This window comes from Rattus norvegicus, chromosome 4, assembly GCF_021556685.1.
Source record: "Rattus norvegicus strain SHRSP/BbbUtx chromosome 4, alternate assembly SHRSP_T2T, whole genome shotgun sequence".
NCBI classification, from domain to species: Eukaryota; Metazoa; Chordata; class Mammalia; order Rodentia; family Muridae; genus Rattus; species Rattus norvegicus.
Window position 1 is genome coordinate 25652501 of NC_141537.1, and position 20885 is coordinate 25673385.

Sequence of the window (20885 nt, forward strand, 5' to 3'; positions counted from 1 at the left end):
AAAAAGGTGGGCTGAGGGTTTTAGAGACAGGAGAGGTAGGGACAGAGAGGAGGGAGGAGAGGAGGAGGAAGAAAGGATGAGCCACAGGTAGTTATGACCATCATAGAAGGGAATGGACTAATACAGGATAATTTGCCCGATCTAGGTGAGCTACTTATGTCAATATCAATTAGCTCTAAGTTCATTGTGCGGGCATTTTGTGGGGAGAGAATTGACTGATAGAAATCTGACGGATAAATTACAAGCCTCCAGAGTTTTGATTTTTACTGGGTTACAGGGATTTGTGACAGCTAACGGTTCAGAGGCAGGCCAACTACAGGGAACAGGGAAGACTGAGGCTAGCCACTCCCACTGCCAGCCAGAGCATGGGTTTGCAAGAGTGTGCCCCATCGAGCCATGGAAATTTGGGAGTGCTGAGTGAGTTTGGCAGCAGCCAGCCACAGGGAAGAGAGAGTGATTACAGAGCTCAGGAGAGGCAGAGCCAGCTTTGGTGGGACAGGGTTTGGTGACAGGGAAAACATGCGGTCTCTGGACTGGACTGGGAACAAACTGAGACCACTGGCCAGTGCCTGGCTGGCGATAGCATGAACTGGTTTTGTAATATTACGTTCAACAACTTCAGAACCAGCAAACAAACTGTTATGCTTCCCCGTCAAGGAAAAATCAAAGCATTCGTTTTTTCATGATTACATTTCAAATCTTTTTTTTTTTTTTTTTTTTTTTTTCCGGAGCTGGGGACCGAACCCAGGGCCTTGCTAGGGCCTTGCTCCTGCTAGGCAAGCGCTCTACCACTGAGCTAAATCCCCAACCCCTACATTTCAAATCTTAATGGCATGAATGACAGTCTTCTAAAATGGTCTAGTAAGTTACATTTTTAATCCAATAATTTCTGGTACTTGCATTTCCACAATATTTTAAAAAAAAAAAGTATGTGTCCCTTGTGGGTGTTTCTAACAAAGATGATAACATTTTAGAAACAACTCAAACACTTGGTACATACACAAAAGTTTTTTTACCAGGGAAGTATAGCATTTCTTGATCTAAAACTTTCTGGGTGTCAAGATGAAATCTTTTCTATTTAAAAAATTAATTTATGTCTGAATGTTATTCCTTGACTGTGATGTGAAATCCGGGTGTGAACTTATGACACTAGCTCAAGCAAGACATCAGGGTGGTAGCCCAAAAGCCACAAGTGGGGAGAGGTTCTTTTTTTGTTTTGTTTTGTTTTTAATCTCATCCTAATACTGATTTTTTTACTTACTTTTACTTTGATAGTTCTGGTTTGAATAAGAATGCCCCCCTCCCCAAATAGGGAGGCAAAGTTTAGAACAGAGACTGAAGGAACACCCATTCAGAGCCTGCCCCACATGTGGCCCATACATATACAGTCACCAAACTAGATAAGATGGATGAAGCAAAGAAGTGCAGGCCGACAGGAACCGGATGTAGATCTCTCCTGAGAGACACACCCAGAATACAGCAAATACATAGGCGAATGCCATCATTAAACCACTGAACTGAGAATGGGACCCCCGTTGAAGGAATCAGAGAAAGGACTGAAAGAGCTTGAAGGGGCTTGAGACCCCATATGAACAACAATGCCAACCAACCAGAGCTTCCAGGGACTAAGCCACTATCCAAAGACTATACATGGACTGACTCTGGGCTCCAACCGCATAGGTAGCAATGAATATCCTAGTAAGAGCACCAGTGGAAGGGGAAGCCCTTGGTCCTGCCAAGACTGAACCCCCAGTGAATGTGATTGTTGGGGGGAGGGCGGTAATGGGGGGAGGATGGGGAGGGGAACACCCATATAGAAGGGTAGGGGGAGGGGTTAGGAGGATGTTGGCCCGGAAACCGGGAAAGGGAATAACAATCAAAATGTAAATAAGAAATACCCCCAAAAAAAGAATGCCCCCCAAAGTATATATATTTGAATATTTGATCACTAGTTGGGAGAACTATTTTGAGAAAGAATTAGGAAGTGTGGGCTTGTCAGAGAAAGTGTATCACAAGGGGTGGGCTTTGAGATTTCAAAAGGCCACAGCAGGCCCAGTTCCCCTCTTCTTTGCCTACATGTTGCAGTTGAGGGATCAGATTTAACTCCTTAGCTACTGCCCCATGGCCATGCCTGCCTGTCTGCTGCCATGTTCTCTGCCAGGACGGCTCCTCTGAAACTGTAAGCAAGCTCACAATTAAATGCTTTTTAAAAATTTAAGGGGTTGGGGATTTAGCTCAGTGGTAGAGCGCTAGCCTAGCAAGCGCAAGGCCCTGGGTTCAGTCCCCAGCTTCGAAAAAAAGAAAAAAGAGAAGAAAAAAAGAAGAAAATAAATAATTTAAGTTGGTTCGGTCATGGTGTCTCCTCACAGCAGTAGAGCAATGACCAAGACAGTGGCGTATTGCAAGCATGTGGTAGGCATATTATCATCATACCAGCCCCATGTCAGGGAGTATGGGTCACAATGCATATTTTTACATTTATATAGTATTTCCTACGGTTTTGGCAAACACATGACCAGTCTCCTATCCTATGGATGTTTAGGTTTCGTGGGGAGAGGTTCTTACACTAAGCATTGGATTTACAGACAAGAGAAGCTGCTGACAGATGTGATATCAGACATCAGGGACAGGGAAGTGGGTGAAGTTCCTGAAGGGAGGAGTCCCCTTAAATGTAGTGAGCAGAACTATAAGGAGTAGACTTGGGTAAATGTCAGGAGTGGTCTGTCATATTGGGGGTATCAAGCTAAGAGACATTTTGCTCACTTAGAATACAGGAGCTGAGCTGCACAAAGGGTATCAATTTCACAGCTGTCACCATGGACGTGTAATTCCAATACTAAATCATGGACAGCATCACCAAGAATGTGAGAAGGCTGCAGAGATGGAAGGATGGGGATTAAACGCAGGAGCATAGCAGTGTAAGTCAGCCAGGAAGATGAGAGGACTGGCAAAGACTGAGGATTGTAGTGGGTTAGAAAAAAAATCCAAAAGCGTGGTAAATTTTCTGTAATGACAAAATCATCACCCTAAACTTCCATTGTTTTAAAAAGAAAGAAACATAGAGTACTTTGGTAAGAAAATTGTCTGTGAATTCCAATTCTCTTTCCAACCCTTAAAAACCCTGTTCTTCAGTTATTTCACTTACTGCATTCAAATTTGCAGAGTCTCTTCAAATGCAGATGAGGCAGGGTTTACTACCTCCATTTCCAGACAAGCACTCAAAGATTGTTCAAGATCACATCGACAAGGGGTACAAACAGATTTCAAGTAGCTTCTTGTCTTGAATATTCAAGAAGACAGACTGAGTTAGAGCAAACACCTCTCCAGATAAATTGCAAAGGCTGGAGACCATTAACCAGGAAGTCTGACCATCCCCTCCCCTTAATATTACAGCTGTTTTTATTCAAATGCTAATAGTCTTGGACCTCAGCAAGCCCAAGTACTTAATGATTTCCATATTGTTTATTCTGTCAGGTGTGAGCTTTTAGAAAGCGCTGGCCTTGTCCTCTGCATCCTGTCTTTTCCCCAGCATGTACATGAGTCTTGGTGTGTGGAAGATAACTATGCACTGTTTGCAAAGGCACTTTCTGAGAACGGAGGATCTTGTGGTCCACTCAGTGTGGTTAATGATGTTCTAGGATGTACTGCTGAAGCGGGAAGTCAGTGAGGATGAAAGATCAAGGACCTTTTGCAACAAAACTTGCCCCCATGTTTCAGACCAACAACTGCATTTCTCCCTTTATTCCAAGAGCAGTGGTCACTTCCGAGTGCACCAAAATTACCCAAAGGGCTTACGACAACGGAGATTGCTATGCATGGGGCCAGGACCCAAGATACTGCGTGTATAACAAGTTCCGGGATAATATTAAATATTGCTGGTCCTAGAACTGCTCTGAGAACCACTGACCTAGAGGAAGAAACAAGTCTTCAGTAGCAAAGCTTTAAATAAAAATAATAGTCTCTTCTGCCCCAAAATTTTAAACCAAAGGCCAGTGTATCATGATCACTGTGTGTTTATTTTTGTCTTAAACTGGGCACAACTGAAAGAAGATGTCAATTATGACTAATTGCACCATAAAAATCAATTCCTTCATATAATTGAAAGAGCAAAGCTAACTTCTTACTCTTTTGAAGGCAGTGATTAGTGCTTCCAAAGAAGATCTATGCCTTACTTATTTTCATAATCCCTAAAGTGCTTTCCACAAAAATACCTTCGATCATTGTTTGCTGAGTAAGATTATGTAATTTCCTGCCTCAGTGAGTGTACTATGTACTTGGGGAGAAATGTGCACTCAAAGTCTTTGCTCAAGTGCATGCTATCTTTGTGCAACATAGAAAATGGGCCCCTTCTGGGCATGTGATTTGAATGAAGGTATGCAGACTGTGCCAGAGGACTGTCTTATCATTGGGAGCTCTGGGTGAATTCTAGCTCTTACTTGCTCCTCAGATTGGTCTGCTATTTACAGAACACAACCAACTCACTTATCCATCTTGGGTACTTCCTACAAACAATACTCACAGGAAGAGCTAAGTCTAGGAACTGATCCAGGACAGGAAGCTTTATGTGTCTGAGGTGTTCTGTCACCACCACCTAGGGCCTTCAGCCAACAGACTCCTACTATAATATTTACCTTGCTCTTATCCCTCACTAAACCTTTGGTTTGGATATGAAGCATTCCTCTGAAAGACTCATGAGTTGAATGTTTGGTCACTAAGAGGGAATCCTGAGGGCTGACTAATCTTATTGATAGATTTGTCTATTCATGAGCTCATAACATAACATAACTCATAAATGGGTTAGCAAGCGTTGGGGCCTACTCTGAGTAAATAAATGCAAGGTGTACTTTATTCCAAAACCCTTCCTTCCATTCCTTCCTTCCGCCCGTCCCCCACCCATCACCCCCACCTCTACCTACCTTGGGATGAAAAGCCCCCTCAGCCATCCACCTCCACATGCACATTTTTCTTGTCTTGCCTTAGGCCCAAAGCAGTAGAGATTATAGCCTGAAACCATGAGCCAAAATAAGTCTGTTCTTCTGAACGGTCAGTCCCTCACGTGCACTTTTGTCACAGTGACAAAATGCTATTTAACATAGTTTATGCTCTAGCTACAAATGTGTTTTCCATAGTATTACTTACAGCAAATGTAATTACATGATGTGGGGATTTGTCCCTAAAGACTGTAAAGCTCTACGTGAGGCCATATGCTTTTCATTATTTAATTATAATTACTTGGTACCTAAGTATTATATATATATATATATATATGCATATTATAGGTGCACATACATATGTATACATATTGAAACTAAAATATTATAATATATTAACAAAGGCAGTAAAGAAAGGGGTCTAGGTGGTCCCTTCCATGGAAAATAAAATACAAACAGAGCTTGAGACGTTTCTGACAATCAAAAGCAAGAATCTCAAACACTGCTTGTGGCAGTTTGAATACACTTGGCCCACAGGAAGTGGCACCATTAGGAAATGTGACTGCTTTGGAATATAAGTGGCCTTGTTAGAGGAAGTGTGTCACTGTGTAGCTGGGCCTTGGAGGACTCTGTGCTTAAGCTCTGCCCAGTGAAAAAGAGACCTTCCTCCTGACTGCCTGAAGAAGATAGTCTCCTCCCGACAGCCTTTGGTTCAAGATGTAGAACAGCTCAGCTCAGCTCCTACAGCTCCATGTCTGCCTGCACACTCCCTTCCTTCCTACTGTCATGATGATGGACTGAACCTCTGAACCTGTGAGTCAGCCCCGATTAAATGTTGTCCTTTGTAAGAGTTGCTTTGGTCACGGTGTCTCCTCACAGCAATGAAACCCTAACCGAGACTTGTTAAAGAAAGTGTGCCACTGTCTGTACTGCACGCCGCTATTTTCATCCTGTGCTAAAACGTGACACTTCACAGATCTATCAACTCTGGGTTTTATGCTGTAAATATTGATGGTGTGAATACTTGCTGACATTTGCCTAAAACATGGAGAATGGTTCTGAGCATGAGAACTTGAAATGGAAAAATTCACCTCTGGAGGCACAAGCAGGAGTCACTGTGGTAACTAAGCAAAAACAGCTGCCCCATCTCCTTTTGTGACAATGTGACATCCTCCAGAATGCTCATTTACTTGTTTTCTGGTTTACATAGACTTGGACATGTCAATCACTTCCCAAATCTGGGAAGGCTTATCCCTATCCTATCCTATCCTATCCTATCCTACCCTACCCTACCCTACCCTACCCTATCCCATCCTATCCTAGAACCCCTACCTCACCTGCTAGTTAATATCAACCCATCCCATCTGATTCTGGTAGAACCACCCTGCAACATAAGCACCAAATACATAGCCTCTTGTCAGTTCTCTTGTAGGCATCTGACACACATCCATCCCTTTCTTCTTCAAAGTCTTCTCACTTTCTTCAAAATCCCCTAACTCACATCTCTTCCAGTCTAGCCATTTTCTTTTTGGTGTCTCCTTTGCAAACATTTCTACTCCGTTTAGTGTTGGAGAAGTATGGAAACCCACGTTCAATCCTTTTAGTCATTCCTTTTACCCACGTGATTCTCAGGTCCCCCACCCCATACTAGCTCAGACCGTGATCCGGAGCCCCGGAGCTTGGACCCTGGCAGCCAATTAGACAGCTCTAGGACAGTCCCTCTAAGAGCAAAGTACCCTATCTTCCTCACAATCCTTATCCTGGGGCTAGTGGCACCTCTCATTCACTCTGCCCTCACCTACACTTCCTGTCAATCTTCTAACATCCTCTTTTTCCACTTCCGGAGCTAGCCCTTAACTACCTTCCTTCTCTGAGACTCCAAGGAGGTCTTCACCTCTTTCCATTTCCCACTTTTCAAATCTGGCCCTGCAACTGACTGCCAAACCAAATATTTAAATTCTTCTCTTGCTCCCGGCTGCCTATCAAATGAAGACCATCTTCTTAGCATGACCTAAGACCCATCGTGACCTGTGCCTCTCAGATCCACTGCTCATTACGCGTCTTGCTCCTCACTTTATTTCCGTTGTACCCAATAATGACATTTTATGTTTCTGCCGCTTTTTGATCTGTGCTCTACACCTGAAATGCCTTTCCCTCAAAGGAGCCACGATCAGGTCACATCTGGCAAATTCCATCTCATCTTTCAGGCCCTCTACATCTCTTTGGCAGTGCTTTTTCTAATCTTCCCAGTGGGTTCTAGGGCTGTTCGCCTCTCTTCTGACACCAAATCTCTTTACTTACAATTGCTTGTTTTCATCCTTGCTTACACATACTGTATCTTTATTTTGTATTTATGTTGTTGTAATATTTATCATGACATTTTGCCTGCAGACTAGTATAAACTTACTAAATGTTGGTAGAATAAAAACTGTTGGCCAAAGTCATCATTCACTAAAAATTCAGAGACTAGTAGAATCACATTATGCAAGCTTTTAGAGCACCGAAGTAAGGATCTTGTGGTTGCAATTATCAAATTAAATAATGTATACATAATCCACTTAGTTCTGCTCTTTTTTTTTTTTTGTTCTCACGAGCTCCCTTTTAATATCTCACTGCAACTTTGAATCATCTGTTGGCCTGGATACCTTTTTTTTCCTCTGGCGGCCCTAATAGGTCCAATTAGTCAATTAGTCAAAAACCCCACTCAAATTCACAGGTGTCGACCTAGGCTATGAGCCCAAGCCTTTGAAGTCTCCCCCTAGACTCTTCCTGAATTATTAGAATTGAGCTCCATTAATCTAGCAATAAACAATTCTCACACTGATACAGATTTTTTTTCCTTTAATATATTACACGTCCTAATACTGAAATAGGACCTTTGTTAGAGTCAGTTGGCAAGTGCAAAATGAATGCACGAAACCCCAGAAAGTGTTTCCCTCCCCAAACAAAACCCCAAATAACTCCATGCAGCTCTTCTGTCCCAGGATGCCCCACAATGCCACTCAAGGACATTGTGTGCTATCCCTGCCCTTCATCTATGACACATAGACTTGATTTTTATTTCTCCCCCCAAGACCGTTTGTGCTTGTACTTTGGTCGCCAGCTGAACTTCCAAAAGCAATCATTTCACTCCCCCTTCCCACTCCATCATCCAAGGACTCTGATAGCGCTGTACGTAGGACCACACTCCAGAGTCCAATTTGCCACAAACCTAAGGTGAAACTTCTACCCGCAGCCCAATTACAGCTTTGGAGGGCCCTTTGTCTCACCTCAGGCAATCATCCTCAGGTTCCTCCCAGACCAATTTTCTACACAGTCTTTTCTTTCCTTCTATAAGTAAGCAAGAAAAAGAAAATCGGTCTTTGTAACTTCACTAAGCGTGGCTTACTTTATGAAAATGGTGATAGAAGGTCGAGGTTTAGAGTGCCCTGCAGATTCTCCCATACCCCCTTTCGCTCATGTTATCAAGACTTAGCTTTAGTTCCCAGGCCTTCAAGGCCCTAGTCTTCGCTGTTCTTGATCTCTCTGGACCGCACAGTGCTGCTGTTCCTTTCTGTTCAGCGACAACTCCCTTTAATGTTAAGAAAACCCAGGACTAAGCAGACCATCATGGCTCCCAGCACTAAGGGGACAAGTACCGTTCTCTCTGGAATATGGGGGTGAAAACAAGTGGTTAAACCATCGGGATAGACAAGAAATGGCTACTTTATTCTGCTTATGGTCATAGTTCAATAGCTGTCTCTCAGAGGAACTTGCTAAGTTCAAGATGGATCCCCTATACCCTTACATCCCCGGAACAGGAAGTCCTTACTCTCAAAGTCTGAGAACCATTTGCCCTTTCATTTTCCTCTTCAAAGTAATGGTAGGTTGAAACAATGATCGAGGATACAAATTAGCTCAGCTGGCTACTCTGGGTACAATCAGATTATGCCCGTGGGAGGCCTCTTCTCTTTCCAGAGGAGCCTCTAACCCACGGTGGTGCGTCGTCTCACACTCCGTACAGTCTGTAGGAAGAATATAAGTAGATCTGTGTATTCCTGGTTCTAGAAACACAACTAGCCAGCGGCTGACTCAGTAGCATCCTCCTGCAGATCTTGTCTATTTTCATTTTTAAAGGGAAGAACTCAAAATTAAAATCTAAAGGCGTGGGTCACAAACAATTTCCAAAGTCAAGTCAGTGAAAGGCTGGCATTGGATGAGCATCACCTTGTACATTCTGTCACTCCCCTGCCTCAGTTCTGTATGATTATAGTCTAGGGATAGGGATGTGCTCAGTTGGTCCTAGGTTTTATCCACACCACCATATAAACTGAGTGTGGTAACCTATACCTGTAATCCTAGCATTTGGGGTATGGAGGCAGGAGGATTAGAAATTCAAGACCCTTCACCAGCTACATAAGGAATTTGAGCCCAGCTTGTGTTAGAGTATATATACACATATATATCATGCACACATATATACACACACACACACACACACACACACACACACATATATATATATATATATACACACACACACACACACACACATATATACATACACACATACATATATACATCTCTTCTAGTGGCCTTGGCCTTTCCACTTCAAGCAGATTCTTCCCTACTAAGAATTATTGTTGCAAGGAACTTGGAACTTCACTCCATTAAAGAAACATGTTCTGTAAACTGTGACTAGGCAACTGGACAATAAAGTTTATCTTGCCACAACAGTTGCGGATGCCCAAAACGCTGAATTCTGTAGAACCCCATACACCGGATTATTCCCAGGTGACAAGTGGCAGGATACACACCAAAACCAGCTAGCACGCGCTGAAATTGCACAGCTGTTTGCCAAGATTCTGCCCTGATTCACCAGCTACAATACAGCCGCATGCTCACGCCCAAGCCTGCCCTCTGACTTTCCATGATTGTGAGCTGTCCTGGGGCATGCATTCATTGTAAAGGGGGAAGGTGAAAACCCAGGGATGATGGATGGTGTCTAAAACGAGGATACACTAATTCAGAAGTGGTTCCAGCATGCACAAGAAACAGAAGCTGGCCTTTCTTCTCAAAAGGAGCTAATGGCTAACCTATTTTTGCTGGATACATTTAAAGAACCCAGTACCCTGATTCCCAGCAATCTTCCTTAAAACAGCATGTGTGCCTCACCTCCTCTCCAGCACGATCATTCAAAGTAGGTCAGAAATGTTACTTCCTTCCCCTCGTTGATTTTCATTAAGAGAACACATTTTCTGGAGCATCAAAGGAAAAGATAAGACACAATACAACTTCCAGTGACACTCTCTGTAAATTTTTGGCACAGTAAAGTCTCGTTTTTCCCAAAAGCAGGAGAAAAATCTCATCATTCAGAATGTATCCTTCTTGGCTATGAATCAGTAGTAATCTTAACTGTGGAGTACACATCTACAGGACTTCAGCCAGGTGAAGAACCTGCCCAAAGGAGCATATTCGATTTGCCCAATCTAATTTTCTACATCACCAACCTGCCTCTTTCCTAAGTACTTGCTTCTCTACCTTCTTCACATACATGTCTTGCCAAAATGTCAAGAGACCACACCGTTCCCTATCTGGAAGCTGAGAGCATGGGAGTTGGATGAAAGAATTTGTGGAGACAGGGGAGCAGAGAAATAAGGGGAGGGAGGGTGGGTATCTAGGTCTCTAAAAAGCCATAAAGCCTTAGTTTTCTAAATCCCATGGGGCAGGGCTTCCCCAGTCTCCTCCCCTTCCTGAAATTTCTTTCTCAAACCCAGGTCCTGAGACCTGGCTCTCCAAAGGGGGCGCCGCAAAGTCCTTCAGAAACCCCCAAACACAAGAGAAATACACGACCAGAAAGACAGCAAGCCTGTACATCCGCTCCTAGCCAGCTAGCATGGGCGAGCAACTTCATCCCTGGACATTATCGAACGCCCCTGTCCTCCAAACCTGAAAAAGGTGATGGTCACTCTGAGCCTGGGTCCACGCGACCGCCCCACCCCATACCCCGCCGCAAACTCCAAGTGGAGACCCGGTGCTGCTCACCTCCTGGCACGCAGGAAGCGGGCGGCCCAAAGAGGACGAGTCCCCAGCCCAGACTGCCTGGCAGCCAGCGAGCGCCCAGCAGCAAATCCAGGCGGGGCTCCAGGGCGGCGAGCGCGCGCGGCGGGGACCCCAGGCCGGTCGCCCCCGGCCCCTGCCCCGCGCCCGCCTCAGGGCGAGCAGCAGCATCACGGCGCTGGGTGGACTCGGCGTGGAGGCTGAGCGGCTCCGGCTCCGGGAGACGAGGACGGTGGTCTTGGCTCCTCTCGGCTCAGCTCAACTGGGCTGATCCTCCCACTGACAGCTCGGCCGCTCGCGGCGCGGGCAGCCGGCGCCCGTGCTCCCGTCACGCCAGAGGGAGGGACCGTGGGACGCGGGCGCGGCGCGGGGGCGGGACGCGGGGCGGGGACGCGGGAGCCCTGAGCAGGTGGCTCCGGCTGCGGCTGAGGCCCGGACCAGCACGCGTGGAGCGGTGGCACTGCCAACCGCGCAGGAGCCTTGCGACAAGATAGAGGGAGTCGTCAGAGAGGCCAGAGACTCCGGGGTGTCGCCCCTCTGTAGCCCCCTGTGGACACCCTAGGGATATCTCTTAGAAGGATCCACGCCTGGTAACCTCAAAATGAATTTCTACCAGATTAGGGTTTGCTGAAATGGCAGAGAGGAAAGAGGCCTGAGGTTTGTAGTATTGGACTCTGTTATCTCATCTATTTAATAAAAAATGGTAACAGTGCCTACCACGTGAGGTCGCCATGCGGGTTAATTAAGTTGATGTGCACAAAGCTCTTGGAAAGGTGCCTGCCTCACAGTGGATGGGAAAGAAGTGGTGGTACTAAACCCACTTCCTGCTGATCCTGGTATTATTTCGTACAGATGTATAGCCTCTGGCGAATAAACCTTTTGCTTCTGGGAAAGCATTTATCCTGTACAAAAGCTGCAGTGGTGGTGTATTTTGTGTGGCCCCCACCAGGCAGTGAAGGATGACATTTCAATGGGAGGAGCTCAAGGATCTTCTGACCCAACTGGCACAGTAAATATAAATGGGCCTAAATGTATCCGCAACAGAGTGAATACGAATACGTTTACAAAAATACATAAATATTTCCGTTCCGTTTTCTTCCACGTATGGTTTAGGAGTACCCGAACAAGTAGATGGCTCTGTGACGGGTTCGTTTTAATTTCCTTTGTTTGGTTTTTATTCTTTAATCCATCAAGAATTTATGTGAGTCAAATTTATATTGTCTTTGCCAACAATTAACAATATGTCTAATGAATTGGAAACACGTTCTTTATTAAAAAAAAAAACCATTTTAGTCAACATAAGTAGATTAAATTATAGATTTCCCTAAGTAGCATTCCTTGTAACTCTCAATTAATAATTTCCTCCTAAAGGATTAAACAGCTTAGAGTTACTAGGTGTACACTGGTTTTCTTTTGTGCAGGGTACATCAGAGGTGAACTTCACTAACACACAACAATCTCCAGAACTACAACAACAACAGCAGCACAGCTGAAGGCGTGCTTTCTACCATAGACTTTTCTTCTTGTAGGTAAACCAGATTGTAATATAAATGACTGAAAAATGTGCTCAAAGCTCTTGGAAGGGTGCCTGCCCTTAAATCCTGTAAGCACAAAAATGTTATTAAGTATGGATTCAAGTAGCGAATGTTTGAAACGTAATTTTATACAGGCAGAATGAAATATTATGAGAAGTGTTTCTATATATGAATCTAGGAATGAGAATAATTCTAGAAAATGTGTGTGTGGATTATGCACTCTGGAGTGCAGATATTCTCTACAACAATTTGACAGCATACTAAAATGTATTTACTCAGTCAGGAAATACGGTGGAAGGGGAGACAAACCGAATGTGAGCGCCAGAAAGAAGAGGAGGAAAGGAGGAGAGCTACCTGAGGCTGTCTCTAAGCGCCACATAGCATTCAAAGTCATGACAGTGCCGCAGCCACGCCCACCACATTGGGTTGTCAACAGGAAATCACGGATTCCAAGGAACCCCAGCTCTCCTTGATGAACTGTTGAATACTGATGAATTCTGGAGGAGGGACCAGTCACTGTGTTCACTTGTGTTCCCAGGAGTAAGCCCTCAGGCTCCATCGGATAACCACCAACCCACTTTCACACAGATGGCTCTGGTTAAGCTCAGGTGAAAAAGCATGCATGTGAAAAGGGACCTGTAGGGTAATGACAGGAATGGGAGGAAGATAAGGGAGACATCACAGCACATTATAAACATATTTGAAATTGCCAAAGAATAAACTTAATTGGAGTTATCAAAATATGTGTATGCCTTTAGCTTTTTAAATTTTTATTTTTTTCATACAATATATATTGATACTTTTCCCTTCCCCTAACTCCTCCCAGATCCTTCCCACCTCCCTAACCACCCAACTTCCTGTTCTTTCTCTCTTCCTGGTCATTTTTAATTCTAGCCATCTAAGAACTAGTACTTAAGAAGAACAAGTTTTTGCACTCAGTGTTGTTTAATTAAAAAAATGAAATAGCCTAAGATGCCCCCCAATGGGGAATGGTTAAGTAAAGTATCCTTCTTCCTGTGGTAAAACTGTACCAATATTAAAGTTGTATTTTCAGAGGATACCAAGAGACTTGAGCAACTGCAATGATACTGTATCAATGACTCCAGGTGTGGTAGAAGGTGGTAGGGTATGCAGTTGAGGGGGGTTTATTAAAGGAGCATAATTAAAACAACTAAACCAGAGCAGTTGGCAGAGGCTAATAGTATAACAGCAAGACAGCTGTTTGCTTCTCTTTCTTTTCTTTTTTTTTTTACAGAATTTGTTTTCACATTCTCCATAATTATTGTACAGTCTTATTATAATCATTATGTATCATTTACATTGTCTGTGTTCTTTTTTTTTTTCTTTTTGTCAAACAATTCAGCCGTGGGAAGGGGATCAGATACTCACATACAAATGTCAAGACCAACATTTCATCAATGTTATTTGTAAAACAGAAAAAAAAAGGTGGTAAATGAAGCCTAACTATCTAACACTAAGGGAATTTTGGTGGAATTTATTTGAGGGATGTAAGTATTCATGAATCAAAGAGCACCCTAAACCAGAGAGCCCCACTTAGCAGCATCACAGACATCATTTGGAGACTACAGACAATATGACATATAGAAATAGCCTAATTGCAAACATTGTATCCTCAACCCTCTACAGGGACAACTTATCAAAACCACATAAGCTATGAATTCACTAATATAAATATCGTGACAAAATGAACCAGTTTTTCACAATATGCCAATATGATGAATGGTTTCATCACATATACTTGTACTGAGGCTGTGATCTGTAAAACACACGCATGTGGAAAGTGATACCGGAAGTTGACCATTAACCTCCACATAGGCATGCATGCGCGCGCGCAGCGGGTGGGTGGGTGGTGGGGAGGGCGGTAAGAAATACCCTAATTGGTCACAGCATTTGCCAAATTTAGTTTGCAACCTGTGATTGGCTGGAAAGGCTGCCAACTCTCAAATACTGGTTAAAAGAATATGATCGTCAGTCACAACTCTGTGTTAAACAAATTTAGGTTGCAGTCAGCTGCAGGTGGAGGCCCCTTCAACATAATCTCGCTTGACATGTTTATGGCATATCACCCAACTACAAAAAATTGCTTCATGAAAGATAACGGACACAGGAAATACTCGAGAACTTTTTTCCATTCAGAGACGAAAATAATCACGCAAAATGTATGCCCAGTAGACATTCAACATTTTTATGTATTAAAACATGGGCAGATTCCATGTAACTATAACCTAAAAGAATGAAAGATTGGGAAGGAGTATAAAAAGGGCTTTACCTGAACTTTTAATTTTGTGGAGGGGGTGCATGCATGTGCACACTCGCAAGTGTGTGTGTGCCTATGTGAAGGTTAGTGATCAACTTCGGGTATCACCATGTTTTTTGAGACAACGTCTGTTTAAACCTAAACCTAGAGCCCAGGGTTCTTCTTGGCCAGCACTGCAGGAAGTCTCTTTGATCTTCCTGTCCCTTCTCCATCTCATCCAATTCCTAAACACATGTCAACATGCCCAGCTTTTATCTGTGTTTTGTGACTCTAAATTCAGGTTCTGCTTACACAGATAGCACTTTACCCAAGTCCTGAACTTTGGCCATGCTATTCTTAGTTTTTGTTTAGTTTTTCTAAGGTTTATGTCTATTTATGTGTCTGTAAGTGTGCTCTGTATGTGCATGCTGTGTGTGTGTGCAGATGCGGTCAGAAGCCAGAAGTGGGTTTTAGATCCTTTGGAAGTAAAGCTGGCTGTGTGCCACCCATCAACCAAACTCAGGTCCTTTGCAAGAGCATTGCTGAAGCATCTCTCCAGCCCCAGTATTTTATTTTTCAAATGAAAGAAGGCTCAAAGAGGGATAGAGGAGAAACAAAATATATGAAGCAAATATAAAAGTTAATGTTCTGTTGTATTGGGTAGTGGTTATGCTAATAACTAGCATTTACTGGACATTTAGTAAATAAATACTAGGAGTATTCTAAAATCAAGTACTTCATTTAGTCTTGAAAGTCCTGTGACATAAGTGGCCCTATTATCCAACCCTATTTTATAGATAAAGAAAGAAAGCAAAATTTCCTCAGCAGGAGACAGCAGAGGATTTCAGACACTGGCAGATTTGTTTCACTGCTTAGGGAGCTGGCTTCGTTATCCTCTGTACATTTCTATGCTTTTGAAATGCCTAACAATTGGAATTGTTGTGTGGAATCCATCTTAGTTAGGTTTAAACATCCACAGTAAAAATACTGAAAGAGGAAAGAGATGAAGCTTAACAATAATATGCATGCTATGATTTGAGGGCTTGGGATCGATGTTTAGCCCCACCCTTTAAAAATCAAAGAGACCGAGATGATAGATAAAAATGATAAAGGTGTTTTCTGGTTTATTCTTCCTGATTAGACTAAACTTTTGACATTCGGGATTCATCTTACTAGTTGAACAGAAACAAACATTTGCAAATGAACTTTGTTTTGACTTGGTTTTTTACCCTTATTTATTTTATGGGAATCTCATATATGAGCATTGTATTTACACCTTTTCCCCTCCAGCTCTCACCTGTACCATCCCATGACCATGATTCTGACTCTTCAGTTTCATGGCCCCTTGTATTTTAGTAGTATTTATATAGAGATACAGATATAGAGATAGAGAGAGATAGAGAGAGATGGAGAGAGAGAGAGAGAGAGAGAGAGAGAGAGAGAGAGAGAACCTGCTAAGTTTATTTAGTGCTGCTTAAATATATGTGTTTATAGAGATATACCTTTTGAGATTGGCTAACCAGTTGGGGTCTTGTCCTGAGAAAAGACTGATTTTCCCTCTCTTGGCAATTTATTGCTTATAAGTCTTTATTAAGGGTAGGGCCATTTGAGGTCTCCTCCTTTCACACTGGCAAGTCAATAGGTGTTGTCATTTTTCAGGATTGTCTGATCCTCTAACTCTTTTTTGTTTGTTTGGTTGGTTGGTTGGTTTTTTGTTTTTTTCTTTTTTCTTTTTTTCGGAGCTGGGGACCGAACCCAGGGCCTTGCGCTTGCTAGGCAAGCGCTCTACCACTGAGCTAAATCCCCAACCCCTGATCCTCTAACTCTTAGCATATTTTTGCCTCCCCTTCCGTGATGTTCCCTGAAGTATGGGCTCATGTTACAGATGCATCAGTTGGCTCCCTGGAATCTGGAGTTACTCCAGGTAATGTACTCATACCTAAAGGTAGAGAGTTAAGACCCATAAGTAAAAAGAGGCATTTGTCTTTCTGAGTTCCCTCCCTCAATGGAATATTTTCTAGTTCCACAAAATTATCTACAAATTTAAGCATTTTTTTCTTGCAGCTTTGTATATGTAACACAAATTTTCATTATCCATTTATCACTTGAAGAACATTTAAGTTGCTTCCATGTCCTGTCAACTGAGAATAGAGAGCAAAGAACATGGCAGAGCAAATGTCTACAGAGGATAAAACACTGAGGAGTGGGAGGTCTGGTCACATGATAGCTCTAGTTTCAGCTTTTTGAGGATTCTGAACCCCAATTTCCATAGTTGCTCCACCAGCAGTAAATTAGGGTTCCCCCTTCACAACCTCAACATTTGTGGTCAGTGGTTTATTTTACATAAAATATACATTGATTTCAGTTTGGTAAGAACAAAGCTGAGGCAAACAAAACAATTATAGTTTTTGTCTTAGTTATGTTTCCATTGCTCCAAAGAGACACCATCAAAGGCAATTTACAAGTAGGACCAATAGCTGAGATCTTACATCTGATTCACAAGCAGAGAGAGAGACAAGAGAGACGAGACAGCCTGAGCCTGAGCCTGAGCCTGAGCCTGAGCCTGAGCCTGAGCCTGAGCCTGAGCCTGAGCCTGAGCCTGAGCCTGAGCCTGAGCCTGAGCCTGAGCCTGAGTTGGGCTTTTGAAACCTCAAAGCCCAACCCCAGTGACATACCTCCCGTAAAAAGCCACACCTCCTAATCCTTCTCAAACATCTCCACCAACTGGAAACCAAACATTCAAATAAATGACCACACAGAGGCAATTCCCATTCAAACCACCACTTCTCTCCAGCTACTTTTCTGTGTTAGAGTCTGCATTTTACACATAATTTAGTCATTAGTTCAATGGGCAGGAAAAGGAGGAATCAAGAATACAGAAATATAGACAGATTTATTTTTCCTTTCTTGTAATTTGCTAACTCATTTATTTTTATTCACTTTATATCCTGATCACGGACCCCTGCCCTCCAAGTCCCATCCTCACACACTCCTGTAATTCTCCAACCCCAATAAACCCATGCAAAAAACCACAACTCAGTTATAATATTTATAAACTGCATGCCTGGATTGGGCAGATTCACCACAACACTATTCTCCAGCTGAGATTCCTAGCTACTTGCAGAATCTCCTGGTCACTTACTTTTGTTCCACCTCCTCTCCCTCCATCTTCCTCTCCTTTCCTCGCCCCCCCCCCAAAACTTTCAGCCCCACTTTTCTCTTCCACTGCCTGGAATCACAGGTTCCAGACTTTATTTGACCAGCTAAAGTGAGAAGGTTCATAAGAAGTCACTTGAGTCCATGATCCACTCCTCATTTGAGACAGCCCCTCTTCAGAAAGAGGAATTAACATCAAAATACAAACAGCACCGGAGCAATCCAAACATTTCTAACATTTCCTTTTTTGTCCAATTTAAAGGCCCTCTCTCACACACGCATATAAATTGAGCACAACCATTAATTACCTAGGATCATCTGACAGAAAGTAAAGCACCCGCTTGGGTACCACCACACATCAAGTCAAAGGAGGACTTTGAATATTCTCTCCCACTGAGGCCCAACAAGGCAATCCAAGAACTCTGTGTCCTCTCGTTAGTCTGGCTAAGGGTTTATCTATCTTGTTGATTTCTCAAAGAACCAACTTTTGGTTCTGTTGATTCTTTGTATAGTCCTCTTTGTTTCTACTTGGTTGATTTCAGCCCTGAGTTTGATTATTTCCTGCAGTCTATTCCTCTTGGGTGTATTTGCTTCTTTTTGTTCTAGAACTCTTAGATGTGCTGTCAAACTGCTAATGCATGTTCTCTCCTGTTTCTTTTTGGAGGCACTCAGAGCTATGAGTTTTCCTCTTAGCACTGCTTTCATTGTGTCCCATAAGTTTGGGTATGTTGTGTCTTCATTTTCATTAAATTCTAAGAAGTCTTTAATTTCTTTCTTTATTTCTTCCTTGACCAGGTTATCATTGAGTAGAGCATTGTTCAACTTCCATGTGTATGTGGGCTTTCTGTCATTTTTGTTGTTATTGAAGACCAGCCTTAGTCTGTGGTGATCTGATAGGATGCATGGGGTTATTTCAATCTATTGAGGCCTGTTTTGTGACAGACTATATGGTCAGTTTTGGAGAAGGTACCATGAGGTGCTGAGAAGAAGGTATATTCTTTTATTTTAGGATGAAATGTTCTATAAATTTCTGTTAAATCCATTTGGTTCATGGCTCTCTTAGTCTGTCTATGTCTCTGTTCAGTTTCTGTTTCCATGATCTGTCCATTGCTGAGAGTGGGGTATTGAAGTCTCCTACTATTATTGTGTGAGGTGCAATGTGTGCTTTGTGCTTTAGTAAAGTTATTTTTTTTATCTTTTAAGAATATGTGTGCCCTTGCAATCGGAGCATAGATGTTCAGAATTGAAAGTTCATCTTGGTAGATTTTTTTCTTTGACAAGTATGAAATGTCGATCCTATCTTTTTGGAAAACTTTTAGTTGATAGTCTATTTTATTCAATATTAGAATGGATACTCCAGCTTGTTTCTTGGGACAATTTGCTTGGAACATTTTTTTCCAGCCTTTTACTCTAAGGTAGTGTCTGTTTTTGTCACTGAGGTGCATTTCCTATATGCAGCAAATTGCTGGGTCCATTCATTATGTATCTATTCACTTAGTCTATGTCTTTTTATTGTGAATTGAGTCCATTAGTGGTAAGAGATAATAAAGAAAAGTGACTGTTGCATCCTGTTATTTTTGTTGTTAGAGGTAGAATTATGTTTGTGTGACTCTCTTCTTTTGGGCTTCTTGAAAGATTACTTTCTTGCTTTTTCTAGGGTGTAGTTTCCCTCCTTGTGTTGGAGTTTTATATCTAATATCCTTTGTAGAGTGGGGTTCATGTGAAGATTATGTGTAAATTTGGTTTTGTCATGGAATATCTTGGTTTCTCTCTCTATGTTAATTGAGTTTTGCTGGATATAGTAGTCTGGGCTGGCATTTGTGTTCTCTTAGGATCTGTATGACATCTGTCCAGGGTCTTCTGGCTTTCATAGTCTCTGGTGAGAAGTCTGGTGTGATTCTGATAGGTCTGCCTTTATATGTTACTTGACCTTTTTCCCTTCCTGTTTTTAATATTCTTTCTATGTTTTGTGTGTTTGCTGTTTTGACTACTATGTGATGGGAGGAGTTTCTTTTCTGATCCAATCTATTTGGAGTTCTATAGGCTTCTTGTATGTTTATGGGCATCTTTTTCTTTAGGTTAGGGAAGTTTTCTTCTATAATTTTGTTGAAGATATTTACTGGCCCTTTAAGTTGGAAATCTTCACTCTCTTCTATACCTATTATCCTTAGGTTTGATCTTCTCATTGTGTCCTAGATTTCCTGGATGTTTTGGGTTAGGACCTTTTTGAGGTTTACATTTTCTTTGACCGTTGTGTCAATGTTTTCTGTGGTATCTTCTGCCCCTGAGATTCTCTCTTCCATCTCTTGTGGCGATGCTTGTGTCTATGACTCCTGATCTCTTTCCTAATTTTTCTATCTCCAGGGTTGTCTCTCTTTGTGATTTCTTTATTATTTCTATTTCCATTTTTAGACCGTGGATGGTTTTGTTCAATTCCTTCAGGTTGTGTTTTACTGTAATTCTTTAAAGGAATTTTGTATTTCCTCTTTACAGGCCTCTATCTTTTTACATGTGTCCTGTATTTCTTTCTTCTTTTTTTAAAAAAAAAATTTATTTATTTATTATATATAAGTCCACTGTAGCTGCCTTCAGGCACACCAGAAGAGGGCATCACATCCCATTACAGATGGTTGTGAGCCACCATGTGGTTGCTGGGAATTGAACTCAGGACCTCTGGAAGAGTAGTAGTCAGTGCTCTTAACCACTGAGCCATCTCTCCAGCCCTCTCCTGTATTTCTTTAAGGAAGTTATTTATGTCCTTCCTAAAGTCCACTATCATCATCATGATATCAGATTTTTAAATCCAAATCTTGCTTTTTTTGGTGTGTTGGGGTATCCAGTACTTGCTGTGGTGGGAGAACTGGGCTCTGAGAATGCCAACAAGCCTTGGATTCTGTAGCTTATGTTCTGGTGCTTCCCTTTTATCACCTAGTTTTCTTTTCCTTTCTTTTTTTTTTTTATTAACTT

At 42.4% G+C, this 20885-nt stretch overlaps 1 protein-coding gene and 2 long non-coding RNA genes across 5 annotated transcripts in view; 2 read left to right on the top strand and 1 right to left on the bottom strand.

The window, feature by feature from the left end:
* Positions 1-11306, bottom strand: part of Elapor2 (endosome-lysosome associated apoptosis and autophagy regulator family member 2) — a 192511-nt gene extending 181205 nt beyond the window's left edge. Inside the window, 1 exon segment of one of the 2 annotated variants that reach the window (NM_001109345.1) lies at positions 10956-11306. In NM_001109345.1, coding sequence (NP_001102815.1) covers positions 10956-11141 — 186 coding nt within the window. In that variant the 5' untranslated portion in view covers positions 11142-11306. 2 annotated transcript variants of the gene reach the window in all.
* Positions 1-20885, top strand: part of LOC148006238 (uncharacterized) — a 901378-nt gene that overhangs the window by 328676 nt on the left and 551817 nt on the right. The window lies entirely within an intron of this gene.
* On the top strand, positions 11398-13246 carry LOC102555663 (uncharacterized). Of its 2 annotated transcripts, none has more exons than XR_015686331.1 (3): positions 11398-11627; positions 12392-12499; positions 12785-13246. It is a non-coding gene; the product is annotated as an uncharacterized LOC102555663 (long non-coding RNA). The 2 variants fall into 2 exon arrangements; XR_015686332.1 differs by having other exon boundaries at positions 12392-12495.